This window comes from Lissotriton vulgaris, chromosome 1_1 (assembly GCF_964263255.1).
Source record: "Lissotriton vulgaris chromosome 1_1, aLisVul1.2, whole genome shotgun sequence".
In the NCBI taxonomy this organism is placed as follows: domain Eukaryota; kingdom Metazoa; phylum Chordata; class Amphibia; order Caudata; family Salamandridae; genus Lissotriton; species Lissotriton vulgaris.
This window is the reverse complement of record NC_141685.1, coordinates 2,029,068,140-2,029,090,448: the sequence shown is the minus strand read 5'-3', so window position 1 is coordinate 2,029,090,448 and position 22,309 is coordinate 2,029,068,140. Positions and strand designations below refer to the sequence as shown.

The 22,309-nt window shown below is 45.2% G+C and overlaps 1 protein-coding gene across 1 annotated transcript in view; it reads right to left on the bottom strand.

Moving 5' to 3' along the window:
• Window positions 1–22,309, bottom strand: part of DNAI7 (dynein axonemal intermediate chain 7) — a 562,546-nt gene that overhangs the window by 359,714 nt on the left and 180,523 nt on the right. Inside the window, exon 6 of the mRNA XM_086920321.1 lies at window positions 1,819–1,965. Coding sequence (XP_086776447.1) covers window positions 1,819–1,965 — 147 coding nt within the window. The remainder of the gene's footprint in view (window positions 1–1,818; window positions 1,966–22,309) is intronic.

Here is a 22,309-nt window from a genome sequence, read left to right as displayed (position 1 = left end):
CATACCTGAACCACCGCCTCTCATTCTATGTACCCGCCAGACAACTACACTCTGCCAAACTTGCCCTGGCCACCGTCCCACAGATTCACAAGACCAGAGCAAGATCCTTCTCCTACCTTGCCACCAAGACCTGGAACACCCTGCCCCTCCACCTCAGGCAATCCCTGTTGCTGACTCAATTCCTGAAGGATCTCAAGAACTGGCTCTTCGACTGAACCTCCACGCCCAGATAAATCAGCATCCCCAGCCCCTCTTAGCGCCTTGAGACCCTCATGGGTGAGTAGCTATGCTATACAAACTCCTGACTGATTGATTGATTGATTGATTGATTGATTGATTTATTGATCGATATCCAGGGAAGCACACAAAGCATACCACTAGATCACAGTACTATCTGAAAGAAGATCAAGATCTTCAGGTCTAACCAGTAAAATGTGCGGCAGAATATCTCTGATGATAGTGCACATATTGTTGTTGAGTTGTTTTGTTCTGCTTGAGTACATACTTTGGTCAATTGGAGTTCAATCCTTTCTCTGATCAGAGGCAACCAAAAAAGTTCCCACACTCTCAGCAAGGCCAAAAAGGAAACTATCTGATAAGGGCCTTCAACAGATGGATTTTAGTGTAGCAGACAATGCAGGTCAAGAGGTGCTTGGCAAAGAGGACTTCTAGCTTCCGCTGGTTGAAATGTCAGGATAACGAGGGTTTAGCTTTAAGAAAATGGATCAGAAGAAATATTGTGCCTCTAGGACATGAACATGTTCTCAACTACATGAAGAGGGGATACAGATTAGTGTCCGAGAGTGGCAATGCAAGATTGTGCAGAAATTCATAATCATCAAGGGCCTATGAACCACAGGTGGCAATGGTTAGTAGGGTCCTGCAAACAGGCAACACCTCACACAATGTACAATTGACAAGGAAAGAACCAAATAATGAAGAAACAAAAAACAATGATTTTTTTACCATGATTTATTTCGCATGCAATGGCATACCGTGCAACTATACACAAAAGGCGTCCTCTTTCCCATGGTGCTGCTTAGATTATCTTGCCAGGAGTGGACTTCCATATCCCCCAGAATTCTGGTTTATAGTGCTATTCAAATTTGGGTTCCTAGTCACAAGAGGAATTTGGCACACAGTGAGGTTCCTGAGGGGATTGCAACGCTGACAGAATGCTACAATGTGGTAGCACTATTTTTATGCATACCTTAATGGACTAGGCACACAAAGTTGTGCACTGAAGAAAAGGGGTGAACATATAGATCTACACCTTCAGGCAACTTGGAAGACATGTCTGTGAGCTAACCACCCCTCTAAGGACGCCCTTGCAGGAGACGGATATAGGAGATTGCTGTTTATTGTGGCAGAGGCAGGCTGCTCACACATCAGCAAGTGGAGAATCAGCTGATCAATCAATCAGGGATGTATTTAGCGGGGCTCGTCACTTGTAAGGGTCTCAAGGTGCTGAGTGGGTGGAGGGGGCTGCTGATCTGTCTGGGCACAGGGGTTAGTCAAAGAGCCAGGTCTTAAGGTCCTTCCTGAAATGGGTTAGCGACGTGGATTGCCTGATCTCCAGTATCACCTGCCCCCCACCAGTGATGACATCCTTCCACCTGTGACATATACCATTTTTATTTTTCTCCATCAAATATCATTAGAGGAACTGGAAAGTGCTTTAAGATTCACTAACATATCTTTATTGAAAGTGGTCTGTAAACATGAACTTCAATTAAGTAGCTCCATAGATTTGACACAGTCATTGTAGTAATGTCACTTGATCATCTTAATAGAAATAGGACAGATTCATGTATTTACCTGAAGTATAGCCTCAGTTGCTTTGTTGTATTTTGTGTAACCAACAGATTGTAGCTCCAGAATTGTGCGCTTGTAACGTGCCACATCAGTAGGCAAAAGCTCTTGCTGTGGAGTCTCTGTTAAGAGGGATTCCAGTTTTTCGATGAGCTGAAAGACATATAGAATGATGCTCAAACATCTGGTATATACATCCAATCAAACCTTACATATGACTGTTCACCTACAGTATGCTTAAGGAGGCTATACTCTCCTTTAACAGCTATGTTCCAGCTCTGTAGACCAAAAGTAAGGGGACCACTGTAGACCACAGCGCCAAGGGCGAAGGATACTGGCCATATCAAAGCATGTTGACAGACATTGTGTCTGCCCCCGGGCCCCATGGCATCCGATTATCACCTCCAGTTGCTCTCTCAATTAAGCGAATGGCCGTCCATGCTGGCATGCATGACCCCAGCATCAACTGGCAATCAGTCATAGACGGAGCTGCTGAAGGACATAGGATGCCCCTCTACTAGTAGCGGCTGCTACCGGACCCGGGTGGTTGGGGGGGCGGGGGGTGACGGGGGGGGACAAAAAAATAAACCTACTTAAAATCGTTCTGCGCTACTCCTTACCATGCATATCAAGCACTTCTGCAACAGTCTCGAGACATCAAAAACAAGTGTTTGGAAACAGCGCTATATATAGCGCGATTAAATGACGACCTTCATTCGCGTCATCCAAATGCCCAATACTTTCACCCAGATGTGGCAGTCATCTTGAACTCCCTCCCGTTCTAAGTACCCGCATGTATAGAGCGGGCCACTCCAAATCTTATTAAACTAATGCTTATTTAAATCACCACTGAATGTTTACTATGTCTTATCCTAAAAGACTAAAAACCAAGAACTCATACTAGAACTATAATGGTTGAATTTTGTACACTGCACAACTATCTTTATTCAGTAGGTAGTGAGACTGGTTCCAGATCCTTAAAATAGTATAATACTGAACCCTTGCTTTGTATAACAAGGCAAAGGCATTAAAAACAATTATTTAAAAACATCTCTTCATGATGCAGTAAAATTACAAAATGTATTCATGTCACCTCAAGAGGTCCAAGATTTTTCAAAAGACTGGCGACTATCTTGTATTTCACCATTTAATAAATTCTAGTATGTATACAGTAATTAATTACAAATCCATTAACCATTAATGGCAGTCTTGGAACTCCACATGGTATGATAAGGATTATTAACCAAAAACTCTTACAAATGGGGGCTAGGAATATTCATAAACAGATCATCTTGATATATTTAAATTCATATTGCTCTCTGAGATATTGCTTATAAAGTGATTTCTGTAAATCGATTACCAGTTGTATTTTCATATCTATGTAACAACTATCTAGTTTGTATGAATATATGTAAAAAAGCATACAAACTATTAACAAAGGATCCGAACATGATGCCCATATATAAATAATAAGCATTGGAAATGCAATAGGTCTCGCATTAGAAAAGTTGGAGCTATCGGTCTTGTAAATGACAAATATTTTATTTATTTGTTGGTTTTTAAAATAGCTAAATTGATAGCTTTGTCATTTACAACGCCAATAGTTATAACTTTCGCGAATGTGACACCTATAGCATTTGGAATGCAACATGTTTTGTATTTACGTGACATAGATGGCAGCGCTGGTCGTTAGGCCACATCTCTAGAGAGCAGGAGAGTGCAGCAGGTGTGAGAGGGTGAGTGGGTGTGTGAGGGTGAGTGAGGGTGAGGGTGTGTGAGGGTGAGGGTGTGGGTTTTGAGGGTGTGTGAGGGTGAGTGAGGGTGTGTGAGGTGGTGAGGGTGTGTGAGGTGGTGAGGGTTAGGGGGTGTGAGGGGATGAGGGTAAGGGTGTGTGAGGGAGAGGGGGTGATGGTGAGAGGGTGCGAGGGTGAGGGTGTGTGAGGGTGTGTGAGGTTGAGGGTTAGGGGGTGTGAGGGTGAGAGGGTGACAGAGTGTGTGTGAGGGTGAGGGGATGAGGGTAAGGGTGTGTGAGTGAGAGGGGGTGATGGTGAGAGGGTGCGAGGGTGAGGGTGTGTGAGGGTGTGTGAGGGTGTGTGAGGTTGAGGGTTAGGGGGTGTGAGGGTGAGGGTGAGAGGGTGACAGAGTGTGTGTGAGGGTGAGGGGATGAGGGTAAGGGTGTGTGAGGGAGAGGGGGTGATGGTGAGAGGGTGCGAGGGTGAGGGTGGGTGAGGGTGTGTGAGGGTGTGTGAGGGTGAGGGGGTGTGAGGCTGAGTGAGGGTGAGAGGGTTGTGAGGGGTGTGAGGGTGAGTGAGGGTGTGTGAGGATGAGGGGGTGAGGATGTGAAGGCGCGTTTGGCAGTGTATGTTTTAACGCTCGGAATATCATAATTAAACGTACGTAGCGTCACCAGAACTCATTTTGTTTTTAAAAAAAAAAACAGAATAGGAGAAAAACACTGCTAGAAGAAGTAAATTTAGGCAGCGTCTGACTGCGAGCCAACCTAAACGGATCCTCCAAACAGGTAGAGTTTTGGGGTAAAGAAGCAAGTGTTTTTTGTGGGTACGCACCTGTATGTTATCCATGTACATTTGAATTGGGAAGGGAAGTGCAAAGCCAATAGCGAACAATAATTAAAAAAGAGTGTTGAGATTAAATCTCTGGAGAGCAACATGGTGAACAAGTGAAAACTAAATGCCAGTGGTGGCCACAGGGTGGCAGTGTTTAAATATAAAGACGGTCTCCGAGAGCGATTTCACGCCCCTACGATCTTGATGAAAGCGAGGTAATGAGGAAGAAATAACGGAGGATGCCAGGGTGAACAGCAAGAGGTAAGTGGTACTTGACTATGTGAGTGGCCACAACACTTTAATCTTTAGAAGAAAACAAAATTGCTGGCAGAAGTATTTCACGGTGCTCTCGCAACACAGGCAGAGTGACAAATCATAGACGCGCTCGTGAGAAGATACAATATCTCTGGCGGTGGCACAGAGCGCAGGCTCTAAAGAACAATGCAGGAGAATGGCACGGGCAAATGTGCAGTAAAACGTAGCGCGAGCTCTAAGATGAGCTGTGAAGGGCTCGCGGTGTTAAACAATAATGGAGAGCGTGGCAGACGGCAGGCACGAGCACTAATGAAGCAGTTTGAGGCATACGCGCGAGCGCAACGGACAGCTTGCTGTAAATATAACAAGACGGAGGGAAGGCAGATAAGGGGAGGGGGGAGGAGAAATGCGACACGGCGGGGAGGGGAGGGGACGAGGGGGGAGGAGAAATGCGACGTGCGGATGAGGGAACTGATGTGCACGCGCTTTTAAGCTCAATGCGCATGCGCATTGAGCTTAAAAGTCACGGGCACTGCAAGGAATCGCCACGATTCCTTGCAAGTTAGTTAAAGAGTGGTTAAGCCCCCATAGTCACGCAAGCTCGATGCGCATGCACATCGACAGGCGAGACCTAAAAACTAGACTCATAATACTTATATAGCTGAAAATCTGGGTGGTTCCACAGGTTTTTAAGGATGGAACTACCTGGTCACCCATTATACCAGTCTGTATAAATATTTTAAATATATGTATAAATATATTTTTTTAAAGATAAACACACAGATATATCCAGAGAACAAATGATCAGGCTAAAAACGTCCATATTATAGAAGGAACTATATTATTCTTTCCCATTCCTCTCTATAGTTTAACCTCTTTTATTGGTATTGAGCGTAAACATGTAGTATTGTTCTCTTATTTCCCTTTTTGTCTCTATATCTACCCCCCCAGTACTAGATTTTTTACACATATTCATACAAACTAGGTAGTTGTTACATAGATATCCAAATACAACTGGTAATCAATTTACGGAAATCATTTTATAAGCAATATCTCAGAGAGAAATATGAATTTAAATATATCAAGATAATCTGTTTATGAATATTCCTGGCCCCTATTTTTTAAAATTTTTGGTTAATAATCCTTATCATAACATTTGGAGGTCCGAGACTGCCATTATCGGTTAAACGATTATAATTAATTGCTGTATACATACTACAATTTAGTATATAGTGAAATATAAGATGGCCACTAGTTTTTTGAAAAATCTTGGACCTCTTGAGGTGACATGAATACATTTTGTCACTTTGCTGAGTCATGAAGAGACGTTATTTTTAAATAATTGTTTGTAATGCCTTCGGCTTGTTGTACAGGGCAAGGATTAAGTAATATACTACTTTAAGGATCTGGAACCAGTTTCACTACACACTGAAAAGATATTTGTGCAGTGTACCATATTTAAAAAAAAGTTTGGGGGAAAAATTTCAATCATTATAGTTCTAGTATGAGTTCTTGGTTTTTAGTCTCTTCGGATAACAAATACTAAACATTCAGTGGTGATTTAAATAAGGTTTAGTTTAATAAGATTTGGAGTGGCCCGCTCTATGCATACAGGGACTAGCTACGCGAGGTAGTACAAGATGGCCGCCACTTTTGTGGGAAGGTTTTGGGCATTTGGATGACATGAGTTAAGGGCGTCATTTAATCGTGCTATATATAGAGGGTGTTTACAAACACGTGTTTTCGTAATCTTGAGACTGTATGCAGAAGGGCGCGTTATGCACGGTAAGGTGTAGCACAGAGCAATTTTAAGTAGTTTACACTAGTTATGCCATATGCTCAAGATGATGTCTGGGGATTTTAAGCGTCTCAATGGTAAACCTAAACAGAGAACTTGAGTGCTTAATTTCCCTTCCCAATAATGTCCTTCCCAATAAGCTATCAGTAAACATTTTGATGTTTTTTTTTTAAATAGAATAATATTATTGAGAGGGACAATTTATATCGATGCATGTTCTCTCTTTTTCATCTCCCTATTGTACTACAGAGTAATGACCCAACAGTATATTTAAATCCAGTTAATTGAAAATACAGAAAATATCGTAAGAAAAACAAAAATTGAAGAGAAACTTTGCAGGATATCATCAATCCTTTCAGACAAGGTGAGAAGATGCCTGTGCATTATATAATGAATGGTCTTAGAGTCATTTAATCAGGTCTTCACAACTCTTTTGCTTCAATTGACAGAATATATATAGTGAGGCTTCTGCATGATAACGCCTTGACCAAATGTTACATCATTTTCCATGATATTGCGATACTACCAATCTTCAGATGATTTAAATGATCCATGACGTATTTTAAAGTAAGTGCAAGGGGTAGAAGTTTGAAATACTCATACAATTAATGATACTTAGTATTTTCTGGCTGAAAAAAATACATAGAACTCAATTTACTTTTTTAGACCACTAAGCAGTTGCTCTCTATCAGTTGATAAGAAGAGCTCTCCAGCAAATAGATAAGACATCACTCCAATGTTGAGGAGTGAAATTGGATAAAATATAGAGTCCTGCCTTTTTATAGATATTTAAGTTGTTCTTATACAGTTATATATTTTAATATTTGAGATATCATAATATTGTTAGACCCTTCATTTTTTATTGGAACAATGTAGGGAGCCCAAGTATTTCCCGGAAAGTAGTCCGGGTATTGATAGAACAGCTTTCATAAATCGGGAGTACTGGCTCCATGTAAATTTTGAATTCCCCCCAAAAAAGGTTTTTAAATGTTGGTTTTATTTATTTATACAAACAGGTGAACATACAGTTGGCTTTAGAAGCGATTTTTAGAATGAAAAGCCATTGTTTCAATTACTTATGTCCTTTGTTTTGTTTTATAGTGATTGTATTTAAATGATTAAATAATTGTCCTGAAGAAGGTGATGAAAATTTGTGTTTTCACCATGCCAGGTGATGCGTCATGCCAAACTACCAACTCTTGCAAGATACCGGACACAGCACTTGAGTAGCCTCGGAGTGAAGAAAGTGGAGGGGAGGGACCAAACCATACAGCAATGGCGGCTTTCGAGGCCTCCCTTTCAATGGGGTCAGCCTTAAATGAATTAATGTAGCATGCAAAAAGATAACTACAGGCAGAGGACTGTAGTCATTCAAAGGTTTAAAAGTTAAGTGTGACATTAAACTTTCTTCCAAAGCAGACGAGTTTGCCTCTTTGTGTCCAACGTGGATTCAGGTGTAAAGAGCAAAATGCTATCACTCAAAATTCCTGGTTCCCAAATCATCGAACAGCTATCTTGTGGGCTAATTGAAAATGTGAATATCACTGCCAACCAACCCAATACTTGAAGGGGAATGACTCATTGCCCAGGTCCCTTCTAACCACAGGCTGATCACCAAAGCAATAGCATAGCTGAAGGGAATTACACCAAAGCCCCTTCATGAATGTATAATTATTATTCATTGAGTATTTATTGCTTATTACAAGAAGGTGAGAACAGCTGAAGCTGTCTCTGAGCCAGACCTCAAACTGGTTTGTTATACCTGTGACTTGTACTAGTCCTGTAAATAACCAGTGTTGTTACAAACAGGATGTTGTCAATCAGTGTGAAGACCTTAAACTTAACTTATTAAGAGTACGGTACTGAAAAAAACGATGCAAATTTGTTTTAAATGGCAACTCCACAGGCCAGCCATGGAAGGCCTAAAGAAATCACTTGAAGAATATCCTAATAAAACTAAGTAATTACAAAATTAATCCAAATTATTTAAGGAAAAAGGTGTATGGTTAATACGAGATTTTAGAGAGGGTGGCTTCGCCAATGTGATTCATGTATATTGACCTCTTTCTTTAAGGCTAGAAAATGTGTCTTTCATTATGACAGATCAGTGCCAGTGGTGAACTCTGAAAGGTGTGGCATGCATGCCCCTGCCCAGATTGTACTGAGTGAGCTTATCTTCCTCTACAGTGGTCTGAAGAGCTCTCTATCCTAGAACATCTTATAAAATTGTAAAACATTGCACTTCACAGTCGTTTTTCACATATATATGGGTTAAAATACCACAGGCTCTATATGGGCACCTACAAAAAGTTCCAATGCTTTTTGTAGTTTGTACATTTTTTAGCACAATTTCCTGAAATATTGGCAACAAACTCGTAAGTAGCAATATGCATAATGGAGCAAAAGCATCACAAATATAATGCATGATGACAAAGTTTCTCCTCTTCACAGCCAAACCAGATCTATTCACTGCCGGAAACAGCCTTTAATTTGAAGGTTTTACTTCATATAACATTTACCACACATTTTTAGGTCGAGCCTCAACAGTGCTTGTGCTGCCTGCAGGACCTGGTATATCTCTTCATTTTATTTATTTATTTGATGTATTTATTTAATGCGATTTTCTATAGCGCGAACATTACCCGAAGGTGTCAGAGCGCTTTACAAAAGAGCCAGTTGCGATACATAAGGACTTAGGATTACATGTGTTACATAAAAGATACAAACAGGAAAAAAATTGCAAATGTACAAGTTGTAAAGTGACACAGGGAAGAGATACAAATAGAAAAAAATGCAAATGTACAAGTTGTAAAGTCACCCAAGGAAGAGATGCAAATGGATAAACTCTAAGAATCACATAGGAATGGTAGTGAGTACAAAGCTCTACTACATATGCTAGTGGTTAGATTCATCTCTATATACATATATATACAAATAGTAGATTTTCTCAGGATTCCATTTTACCAGCGATTCGGCTTGGACAAGTATATATCACATATTTACAGAGTGAAAAGAGAAATAAAATAAAAAAAGAGTTGGAGGCTGAGATTGGTGAGAGGAGAGAGGGGGCCTGAGGGGGAGGAAGAGATAAGGCAGTCCAAAATTCGAGAAATGTCTGAAGGTCAGCAGGATGGAATCCAAGGGACCAAAGGAAAGGACAAGAATCAACAAAATGGTGGACCCGGGTCGTGGGCATCGATGGAAACCATCTCAACATGGCAAGATGCACCCAGGGCAAGAGCGACAACAGGAGAGGGTCCCAAAATGGTGGGCACACATGAGTTCCAGTCCAAAAGTTACGAGGGCCAAGTCTAAAGAAAACAGGGAGCCGACCCAACGGAGGAAGAACAAGAGGGGAAAAGGAGCCAGACAGTCAAAAGGAGGAGCATCTTCAGTATTTGCACCTCCTTTCACCACTGCTGCACACACATGATCCCTGGTCTAAATGCTCCCACGCTACTGTACTGGGCACCACAGTCCATCCGTGTCATTAGCTGGAGGTGTGTTAAAACAAATCTCCAGGTCTCCACTCAGCTTTCATGCTTGACAATATGCTGATGTCTATCTTGGCTCTCCCAGGGGGGGGGCATTAGCGGCTTTGTCATATGTAGGGGGTGAGCGCTGTAATTAAAATCCTCTCCCGGTTGTGTAACCTGTCCCGCCTGTCCGCTGTGGCCACAGGCCCCCATCCACACACTGCGGTTGGGCCACACAGGCGGATGGAGGCTGCAGATCTGGCGATCATGGGCTGCACCAGCTACGGGCGCCTGCCGGGGAAGATGAAAGGGCAGCAGGGGGCCTGCTCCTGATGTCGCGGCACCCGCATTGTTACCTCAACTACACAACAATGCTTACTTATTCAGTCAGTGGCACAGTGCTCGCCTCTACCACCTCAATCAAACAAGCTCTATATGTTCTCCTGCACACCCACTGATTGCACACCCACTGACTGCCATTGGTTGTTATCTGTCTCTTTTAAAAATGCCAGCTTGTTATTGGTGCATTTGTTAAAATGCCCTTCCTTTGTGTGCTTAGCTCTCTCCCTGGCGATTTCACTGAAAGAATGTTTTGTTTGGCTATCACACTGTTATAGCGTTTGATGGCCACTTCTCTCTGTCTGGCTATGATCCATTAGAAGCTCTTTCATCACACATCGAAATGCTCATGCTTTGCTAGTAAATTCAAAACAAAAAAAACTGTATTCAGTTTAGGTTACAAACCATAAAAGTTACACATCATAGTACATCAAAAGTGACAGTGCATTGTTGAAGCAATAACCATAGCAGCATTCAATAAATGAGTAATTAAAAGAGACCTAAAAAGAGTTCATTACAGATCCATGTACTTCCTAGATTTAAAAGTTGCTTTTAAAAATTCCACAATAAAAAATAAACAATCCTCCTTTTATAACTGTAGATACATCAATGCGGGTCGAACCTGCCCAAAAAGAAGTCTTATTAAACGAGGAACCAGATAGCGTTTACGCGGGAATTCATACAATCAACATAAAAAGACAAAATGCATCATATCCTGCAGAGACTTTCTGTCGCAGCCGCAGGGAGCTGCCACTTTGTTTTAAGTAAGACATTTAGGTCTGGCAAGCTGGTAATGGAAAAGGTTCATGCGAAACCTAGTAAGTAAAAATTTCTCGTGCATAGATAATGAGCCCATAAGATATGGCTCTGCTCTTGAAGTTGTTTTCAGCATAATATATGAACGCACACTAGGTTTCGGTACCTCCTTAGCTTCCCTGGCCAGTTTCCTTTCTAATAAAAATGCAGTTTTAATTACCTCCATGTCTCCCCTTTTGATACAGTAAGGGTTGACGAATAACTCCCCTCACCCTAAGCTTGCAAGACTATTCTTAATGTAATTCAGCCACGGCACTGCGGCCGCATTGTCCAGAGTCATGCAGTCTTTTAGGATCAAATGAGTCAAGGGGAGATCTGGTTACAGCAACAGTTTTAACCAGCAGGTCAGGGGTCGCAGGGAAAGTATATCACTAACGTACTGGGCCCCCAACTCCTACTGAAAAGCTAGATTAGATATACTACGTGGGACACACAGTAAGCGTTTCAGGAAATCGTTCTCCGCAATTTGTAAGGAATCTCCCACCTTGTGACCCCAAATCTCGCTGCCATAGGATGCTATGGCCAAAGATTTAGCCTGGTAGACTTGCAGCAAAGCACCGGTGGGCTTCTTTCCCAATTTGGAAGCATAATTAAAAATTGCTGCATTCACCATCATGATGTCCCCTTTTTTTCCAATAGGAGAGGACTCCAATTAAGCTTATTATCAAAGAGTACCCCTAAATAAGAAAACATGTTAGTAAGGGGAATCTTAGTACAAATGAATAGCACTGAAAAAGAAGTTTACTAAGGTGCCGGAGACGGGTTGAAATATATGTTTTCAAGCCTGTAGGATCAATATTCTTTCAAGCATTTCATTTCAGTGCCCGTGTAGAATCTGCTATTCGATGCCTCATTTACCTGAACTCACAAAGTAATCATCCACTGAGGGACTCCGGTGGGAAAGTGCAAAGCTTGCACTAAATTGGGTTATCGCCGGGAGTGGAACGCAGACACTTACAACTACTTGTGTACACTATGCACCATCTCTAGCACTTACAACTCCATGTGTACACTATGTACCATCTCTAGCACAAGTCTGGTTTATGAGGGTGAGTTGGTTTATTCAAATGATGTCTCGTTTAAACAGTTGGGTACGCTAAATTGTTCTTCCTTTTTTGACATCCTGTTGTCATGTTTAGACAGGTGCAGGATAGTTGGGTTCATGGACTAAAAGTGTTTTTTTTATATGCTTATCTTTTTTGAGAGCAACATGGAGAGAGCTTGCTGTCTGCCCTGCCCCTTTCAAAAGTTGACCAGCTCCCAATTGTTTATGTTTGGGGTCTGACATTCGACGCCTGGATTCATGTTTGTTTTCCGCATTATTGCTTTCATGGAAAGGGGCAACCATTCGGTCCCCCCGAACGTATGGTGGAGTACCACGATCCCCCCGGGAAGCCATCTTGGGCGGGAGGCGAGTCTCGGCTGGTATGCCCGAAGCGGCGTAGCTGGGGCGCGCCTTTTTCCCGCCCTGGAGTGGGTTGTCCTAGACACTGACGCGGCCGGCCACGCCCTCGGAGGCAGGCGGGGGCGGGTTTTACGCCCGCCCTGAAGACGGATAAAAGGAGCAACAAGTCAAGAAAGCATCCTCTTGTTCCTGTGCTCTGAAGCTGCACCTCCCCGCTGCACGTGAGCTCGAGACGGAACGAAGAGCCAATTTTGAGCGTGGTAATCTTTCTCTTTTGTCTTACAGATATCTCGTGTGAGAATGCCAGGCAAGAAAGTCGGAAAGCGGGTCGGTACCGATCAGATGCTCCGCATGCTCATGAAGGAGATAGCCGATTTGAAGAAGCAGATGGCGGCTAAGGACGGGGAGGGAGGACCGAAGCGACCTTTACCAGGAGTAGTCCCTGGTGGGAGAGGCAAGAGGTCCAGAAGGGGGGCACTTGGGGGGGAAACCCCGGTTCCCGATACCCCACTTGAGGAGCCAACCCCGGTTCCGAAGGAGGGGCATCCGATCCCCGTAGTGGTCACCCCCGTGACCGGGGAAGATATGCCTCCCGAGTTAGCGGCGCAATTGGCAGCGTGGTTGGGAAAAGATAGCGAGGGCACCACGGCTGACGACGCCCGGGCAGTAATGAGACAACTGCGGGAATCTAGAGAGGCTGCGAAGGCGCCATCTTCTGCTACCCCGCCAGTTCCGGCGGCGGAAAATACAACAGGCCCAAGTTCGACGGCAAATGCAGTATCTGGTTCAGGTAAGCGGCCATTGCCGATCGCGGGGGAGGGGTCTGTACCTTCACGAAGGGAGAAGGTGGCTCAGCATGTTCCACTAGAAATTAAGGAAAAGATTTGGGCAAATAAGTATGTGAACATTTTTTCTTTGCTTACCGATCATTACGAGATGGAGCATGTTAAGAGCCAAAAGGAGCTCATGCATCCGAGTGTTTGGCGCGCAAAAATGGCCGCCTTTAAGGTCGACGAAAACGTTGGTACTTGGGGCAGAGCATGGGGCATTTTTACCTCCATCATGGGGGAGCGCAGGCCCGAGTTGCTGACCGAGTTGCCTATTTATCAGTCACGGATCATGGAGTATTCCGTAGCATACGGGGGCAATCAGTGGTTCTGTTATGACAATATTTTTAGAAAAGCTAAAGAACACGACCCAATTCTGACTTGGGATTGTTACGACTCCGTTTCATGGCAAAAAATGGAGAGTTCAGGAATGTTGAAAGTACCATTGTCAGGGAGTAACGGGGGTGAATCTTCCCGCCAATACTCTGGGACACCCTTTCGGACGGGTGCAGGTAACGAGTATCACTCGAAGCCGAGTGGCAACGCAGGTAAAAGGGGGATTTGTTGGAATTTTAACAGAGGGAAATGTACGAGGTCCCAGGGGTCATGCAAGTTCAGACATGAATGTGGGGGGTGTGGGCAGCCATCCCACCCTGAGTCCATGTGCAGAGCCAAAACGGGTGATAACGGTGGTAGGGGAAGCGCCAAACAGGTCTGAAATAGTCCGAGGAGCGCCTTTACCTACTCCGATTGATACCATGGCAATGATTCCTTGGCTCAACGAATACCCGGATCATGCTTCCGCTGGGGTGTTGGGAAACGGGTTTTCATATGGTTTCCGCATCCCAGTGGGGGATTTTCAAGGTGTAGCAAACTGTAAGAATCAACTATCGGTCTTGCAGCATACGGCTGTGGTACAGGTAAAGATTGGGAAGGAGGTGACTCAAAGTCGTGTCGCCGGTCCATTTGATTTGCCACCGGTTACTAACTTTGTTTGTTCCCCTCTAGGGGTGGTCCCCAAGAAGGACCCGGGTGAGTTTCGGCTGATATATAACTTGTCAGCCCCGCGTGGTCTTTCCGTGAACGATGCGATAGACCCGGAAGTGTGTTCGGTGCGGTACGCATCTTTCGATGAGGCCGTCGCCATGTTGAATCGCCTGGGGCCCGGGGCGCTGATGGCAAAATCAGACATCGAGTCAGCGTTCCGGTTGCTCCCGGTACACCCAGACGATCAGCGTCTCCTTGGTTTCATGTTTCAGGGTCGCTATTACATGGATAGATGTATGCCAATGGGATGCTCTATATCTTGTGCCTATTTTGAAAAGTTCAGTTGTTTTCTGCAATGGGTCTTCACAAAGAAGACGGGTTTTCAACATGTTATGCATTATCTCGATGACTTTCTGTTCCTGGGGGCAGCCGGGGATCCAGAATGTGGACAGGCTTTAAATGAATTTTGTGTCTTAATGAACCAATTTTGTGTGCCATTGGCGCCAGGTAAGACCGTGGGTCCCTCGACTTCCCTCGAGTTTCTGGGGATCGAGCTCGACTCAGTAGAAGGTTGTTTTCGATTACCAAGAGAAAAAGTGTTAAAATTCAGGGCATCCCTTGAAACATGTATTAGTGAGACTAAGGTAAAACTGCATCAATTGCAACAAGTGGTGGGCCAGTTGAATTTTGCCCTGAGAGTAATGCCGATGGCCCGCCCCTTTTCCCGCTCGATTGCACAAGCCATGGTCGGCCTGAAGGAGGGTCATCACCGCACGAGGCTCTCGGCAGAGGTTCGCCAGGACATGCGCATTTGGTTGGCATTTCTGGCGGATTTCAATGGTCGAATTGTCTGGAACAAACCGGCGGTGTCCTCTGAGGAGCTGGGGCTGTGGACAGATTCGGCGGGGAGTATAGGTTTTGGTGCCATATTCGGCACACAATGGTCGGCTCAAAAATGGTCGTCATGGTGGCACGAGTGCGGACTGACGAGTAACATTGCTTTTCTCGAACTTTTCCCTATTTTGGTGGCCCTGAAAACTTGGCCCGAGGGGTTCTGGGATCACTCTGTGGTGTTTTGGTCTGACAACATGACCGTGGTTGAGTGTATCAATAGTCAGGCAGCACGTTGCAAATGGATGCTGAGACTGCTTAAAGAAATTGTGTTATTGTGCATGCAGTTGAATGTGCTCTTTAGGGCAAGACATGTCCCGGGGGTACTGAACCAAGCGGCTGATGCGCTTTCTCGTTTCCGTATGCAGGCCTTTTGGGGTTTTCTGCCCACAGCGGACCCGGTGGCGGCACCCTTTCCCGAAGCTCTCTGGTCTCTCGGTGCCCCGAACTACAAAACCTCGTGGGAGAGAGTTTAGCACCCAGGACAAGGAAAGCATATGAAGGGGCGTTCCGTTCCTATTGGTCCTTTTTGGGTTCTGCTAGGGGGGAGTTATGGGGCCAGGAAGAGCTTGTCGTAAAATTTTTGCTGTCTTTACATCAGGCAGGCAAATCAGTAGCTACGGCCCAGAGGCATCGGGCCGCCATTTCCTTTATGGCAAAGGCTCATGGGATCCAGGACCCGACAGCGTCTTTCGTGGTACAGAAAGCGCTACGTGGGTGGCAACGCCTTGAGGGTCGCAGAGCAGATGAGAGGCACCCGATAGGTCTGGATAGGTTGGCCCTGTTATTATCCGTACTCCCTGCAACGTGTTCATCCCAGTATGAAACAGTGTTATTCCGAGCCGCTTTTGCGCTGGCATTCCATGGAGCTATGCGGGTAAGCGAACTAGTGGCGAAGAACAAGCAGGATACGATGGGGGGACTGTGCCGAGAGCACATTCAGGTCAAGGGGGAGACGATGACTGTCTCGTTTGTCAGGTCCAAAACCGATCAGGGTGCGATTGGGGACTGCATAACCATACAGAGGAATCCCGGGTCTTCCATGTGCCCTGTTTGCGTAGAGAAATATTTAGCGCAGAGGGTGGCATCATGGGGGGGGACCTTGTTGAGACACGCTGACGCCACCCCACTGACGAGGTTTCAGTTCCAGCGGGTGCTTGCGATGTCGATTTCGGCCGCGGGCTTGAACCCCGGCGAGTTCGGGACCCATTCCTTTCGGATAGGGGCTGCTACTGAGGCTACAGCCAGGGGTCTGAGTGTAGAAGAAGTAAAACGTGTGGGGCGTTGGTCCTCGAACTGTTATAAAAGGTATGTGCGGTTGCACATGTTGTGAAGCTGTAATGATGTACTCACGCTTCTTGTTTTTGTTTGGTTTTCAGTTGCGCAAGCCTACGAGGCGGGGCGGACTGTGCAGTCGACCCGACACGTGGGGACCAGCGGTCAGACATCACCGGCTGCGAAAAAGGAGGTGTGGGTCGTGGGCCACTCATACGTGAGGCGTGCCGCGGACGTATTCAAAGCAGGTGACATGATTCACGTGGCTGGGGAATACGGGTACAGGGTGTCCTTCTACGGAAAGGGCGGGCTCTGTATTGACCAGTTTCAATCCTTTTTCGAGGGTTTGTTAGGGCGGACAAGGTCACCGCCGTCTATAATCATAGTCCATCTTGGGGGCAACGATTTGGTGGCCACTGGTAGACGACTTCTTCTTGAGGCAATGCTTTCCACAGTAAGTTGGTTGGCAAGAAGAGTTCCAGGGTGCACAATTGCATGGTCCCATATGATCCCACGGAAAGTATGGCGGGGGGCCATTTCGGTTTCTGCTTTGAATCATTCAGTAAGGAAAATAAATAACAAAGTGAGTAGATTGTTTCGTTCAAGTACACTGCATTCTGTTTCGCATGGATGTATCAAAGGGGACAGTATGTATTTGGGGGATGGGGTTCATTTGTCCCGGGTGGGGAATGAGTTACTCATAGGAGACCTCATAGCTTGGTTAAGGAGTTTAAAACATGACCTTTAGGCAGGAGTGGTTGTGGGGGGTCCGGATAGCCGGTCGACTATCCGGCCTGTGGCGGTAAGGTCATGATCGGTGAGCAGTAATTGGAAGATCCCTATGGGGGGGCGTCACCCATTACGGATGGGAGCGCTCGGGGGAGGTGGCCATTGGCCCCTCAACGGGGAGGCGGTCCCGTCTAAGGATAGGCCGCCGAAGGAAAGGAAAGGTGGTCAAGGCCCCTTCCTGGATAGGAGGGGCTACGGGCCCTCCTGGGGAATTTCCCGGGGCCAGGACATCTGCGACGGCAGATGGGTAAGTTGTGTGGGGTTCGGGAGGGGGTTTACGCTACCTTTTAGACACCTCACACGAGTCCTCGGACGACCGTTAAATGGCGTCGAGTTCATTGGGGCCCCCGTCAAGTCCAAGGGAAATTGGTAGATGCACTTGAGGTACGCCTCTGTGCGGTCGGTCCCCTCACAAGTGAGGGTGGTATTTCTGGTTTAGGGATCTGACACCGGTTACGACCTTGCCATTGGCCCTTAACGTTAGGATGTACAATTTCAAGTCAAATGTTTTGTAGGATGTTAGTTCGGCTAGGAGAACCTTTGTATTAGAGATCTGTTAAGGTTAGCCAAACATCGTAATGTGGAAATGAAATTGTACATAATATGAAACTGTTATTTTATGTTTTGATTTTGTTTCATATTTTAATAAATACGGCCGGGAGGGTCACTCCCTCCCGCCTTCCAAAAGCTCAGAACCGTTTCCGGTTTCCCATCCTTGGGGATTGTGTTGAGAGGGGGTGGCGGGTATCTCAGCCATATGGAAAGGGGCGACCATTCGGTCCCCCCGAACGTATGGTGGAGTACCACGATCCCCCCGGGAAGCCATCTTGGGCGGGAGGCGAGTCTCGGCTGGTATGCCCGAAGCGGCGTAGCCGGGGCGCGCCTTTTTCCCGCCCTGGAGTGGGTTGTCCTAGACACTGACGCGGCCGGCCACGCCCTCGGAGGCAGGCGGGGGCGGGTTTTACGCCCGCCCTGAAGACGGATAAAAGGAGCAACAAGTCAAGAAAGCATCCTCTTGTTCCTGTGCTCTGAAGCTGCACCTCCCCGCTGCACGTGAGCTCGAGACGGAACGAAGAGCCAATTTTGACCCACCCACCAGCCCCTGAGGACAGCAAGTTGTTTTGAATAAAGTTTTGTTGTGGTAACTCTATTTCTTGCAGGTTGTGACAATTGTCGTGATAATTTTGAATATGCAATAAAGAATGGTCATTTTCAGTATGTTTTGCAACTAAAGTATTTTGCACTAGTGTTGATCAGTAATCATGCTTGTAATAAATTATGATTGTTTTGTAATTTAGTAATTTAGGTAGAATTGTCGTATTTATTTTGGTCGGGCGGTAAGGTCATGATCGTTGAGCAGTAATTGGAAGATCCCTATGGGGGGGCGTCACCCATTACGGATGGGAGCGCTCGGGGGAGGTGGCCATTGGCCCCTCAACGGGGAGGCGGTCCCGTCTAAGGATAGGCCGCCGGAAGGAAAGGAAAGGTGGTCAAGGCCCCTTCCTGGATAGGAGGGGCTACGGGCCCTCCTGGGGAATTTCCCGGGGCCAGGACATCTGCGACGGCAGATGGGTAAGTTGTGTGGGGTTCGGGAGGGGGTTTACGCTACCTTTTAGACACCTCACACGAGTCCTCGGACGACCGTTAAATGGCGTCGAGTTCATTGGGGCCCCCGTCAAGTCCAAGGGAAATTGGTAGATGCACTTGAGGTACGCCTCTGTGCGGTCGGTCCCCTCACAAGTGAGGGTGGTATTTCTGGTTTAGGGATCTGACACCGGTTACGACCTTGCCGTTGGCCCTTAACGTTAGGATGTACAATTTCAAGTCAAATGTTTTGTAGGATGTTAGTTCGGCTAGGAGAACCTTTGTATTAGAGATCTGTTAAGGTTAGCCAAACATCGTAATGTGGAAATGAAATTGTACATAATATGAAACTGTTATTTTATGTTTTGATTTTGTTTCATATTTTAATAAATACGCCCGGGAGGGTCACTCCCTCCCGCCTTCCAAAAGCTCAGAACCGTTTCCGGTTTCCCATCCTTGGGGATTGTGTTGAGAGGGGGTGGCGGGTATCTCAGCCATATGGACCAGTCTACGGCTTATGCCTGGAGACAGGTCTACGACTTCCTAATTTTGAAGGTGCAGCAACTGGACGACCTTGGAAGATTGCCTGTCCTCCATATTGACATAATTCCTTTGCAGATTGCAATGCAATTGAGACGTTTCCTACGTGCTTGGAAATGTTTCACACCTACATTGTGAAACACATTTCCATATTTTATAGCAGGTTTAATAATAATAATGCTTAATGTTTGTTTTTGTTTGTTTATGTTGGCACACCTATGCAGAATAACTTATTCACTGAGCCTTTGTTCTAGTTGCATTAACTTTTAGGGGCGCTCAGCTTCTCTTGCACTGCCTGTCACTGGAATCACGTTGCACACAAAATGTCAGCTTCGTTAAGACTTATAAGGTTCCAAAGGCAAGACAGATTGCATTGCAAATGCTTGTTTACATTGTAAATTACTGTTGCACGCAAGTCTTTACAATGCAAGACGTTAACACGCATTTGAACATTAGGTGGTAATGTCTCTCTATGTATTGTATTGTATTGTAATTGCATTTATATAGCACGTACTACCCCCGATGGAGCGTCAAAGCGCTTTTTCTGCAATTAGTTCGCTGCTCCGGAACCCATAAAGGATTAGTGGTGAATTAGTATAGTGAAGATATTAAAGTGATTTGAGTGGTGGATATATTAGTCAGTTATTTAGATTGTGAAGGATAGTGGAGGGATAGAGAAGGGAAAAAGGTTTGCATTAATATAGTGCTTGCTACCCCTGATGGGGGGTTGAAGTGCTTTTTTAGGAGAGTAGCACGCTACTCTGGAACCCATACAGTGTTAAAACGCCTTATATATTTTTAAGGGTAATTAAAAAACGGGATTTGGAGGATCTCCTCACAAAAATATATAAGAACAAAACAATGCCAAACCTGTAAATGACAAAAGTAATTTGTTAAAAAATATATATATGTTGGTAAACAAGAATTAAAAACTAATGTATACATTTTTAACAGTAGATGGCAGTGTTAGACTGTGACATGATTTTTCAGTAACAGTGAGCATGGTAAAAGTATGTGCAGTAGTGGATTGCATGGTGAAGGTGTTTCAAATGTGAGTGAATGCAAATGATGGTAGCGGTTTGCGCTGTAAAATCTGTGATGTAAAAACGTGCCTGGTGAAGGAAGGTGTGGTTTGAATCCTTAACCCCTTAAGTGCTGCTGACGCCCAACGGTCGTCAGCAGCGCTACCTCCCCAGTGCTGCGCACGACCATTGGACGTCCATTCAGCACTGGTTCCAATGGACAGCGCAGCACTGGGGAGGGATGTTTACACGCAGCTAAGGTGTTAACCCCTTAAGTGCTGCTGACGGCCAATGGTCGTCAGCAGCGCTACCTCCCCAGTGCTGCGCACGACCATTGGACGTCCATTCAGCACTGGTTCCAATGGACAGCGCAGCACTGGGGAGAATTGTTTACACGCAGCTAAGGTGTTAAAATTGTCATCTATCGCCCCAAAACTGGCCTTCTCTTATCAATCTCTTATCAATCTCTGGGATGCCTCCTCTGCTCTAATCTCAATATTAAATGCCACATCCAAGCTATAGCTAGGTCTGCCAAGTTCCACCCTTCACAAAATCAACTATCTTAAGTGTGTTCCACCTTTCTAGGATCATAAGGAAGCAGTGAAGGCTATAGTAATCTCCCACCTGGGCTAGGTCACCTCTCTGCACACTAGCCTACCCAATATTTGACCAGCTACACCAGGAGCAGTCCTACATACTTTGGGCAGATTCCTTACAAATACAAACAAGCATTGGCAAAGCCAATAGGGCACGACAATGGGTGAACTTACAGCTTTTGGCGTTGTCAATGTGAATGTATTTTAACTCTATGTTTGTAATTTTGCAAATGTGTCATGTGTGCCTGTGTTGAAAAGGTTTTTGTTATTACTTATTACAGCCCGGCTAGTAGGCAGAGCTAGGAAGGCTCAGAGATAGGGACTAGCTGAGTGGGAGGGGGGCTTGAACTGAGACAGGAATGAGGGCTGTGACTGCCACAAAGGCAGAGATGAGAAGGAAATTATTTGCAAGTTTTAGGCGAGTGTTTCACTGAAGTGCAGAGGCAAGTCTTGTTCCACGCCAATGTGTTGATTCTAGTTGACCCTCTCTGCCTTCCCCAAGCCACGGCAAGAGAACATAGAGCTCTCTGGAAGAAGAAATGGGGCTCAGGCATTAAGAGGCATTCGAGCCCACCGCTAAATTACTCCTGGACTTTCAGCGCCACTCTCACAACAAGAAACAGACCATTGTATGGGCTCAGCTTTTGTACTGTACACCAGATATTCTTCCTAAAGCGCCCATGCTGGAGTGCAAGCCACAACAAAGCTCATGGAGTCTGTACAACCTTTATAAGTTTCTTCATCTGCCTGCTACTTGCATTCTAAAACTTACTCAAGTCCAGGCTGCAGCACCTAATCCATAATAACTTCCTACCCTTTGGTTTATCAAAATAATCTACTACTCTCGTAGGTACTGCTTGTACGATCAATTGTACCTTATATTTACTGCCACACTGTTTCTATGTGAATTTCTTGACAATGTTGAATCTATGCTCTATGTTCCTAGTGATCCTGTGTTTCTCAGAGATATATATATGGCTTCACAACACGCCCTCTCGGTCAGGTGTAGCGTGGTAAAACAGCATCGTTGGACTCGGCAGTGAGAAATAAATAAAATAGTGGTGCCACAGTTCCCGGTTGTCCCAAATGTAGTATCAATATTGTCAACATTGTCACCAGAAATGGCATATTTTTCAGTTGTAGATTTAAAAAATGCCTTCTTCTCAATTCCAGTAGATGAGGGTAGCATGTACCTCTTTTCATTCTCTGTAAGTGGAAAAAGCTACTGTTTCCAACGTGCTCCCCAGGGGTTCACAGAGAGCCCAAGCATTTACAATCAGGCCTTGAAAAGAGAACTAGACACATTCAATTTATCACCCAATTCTGTGCT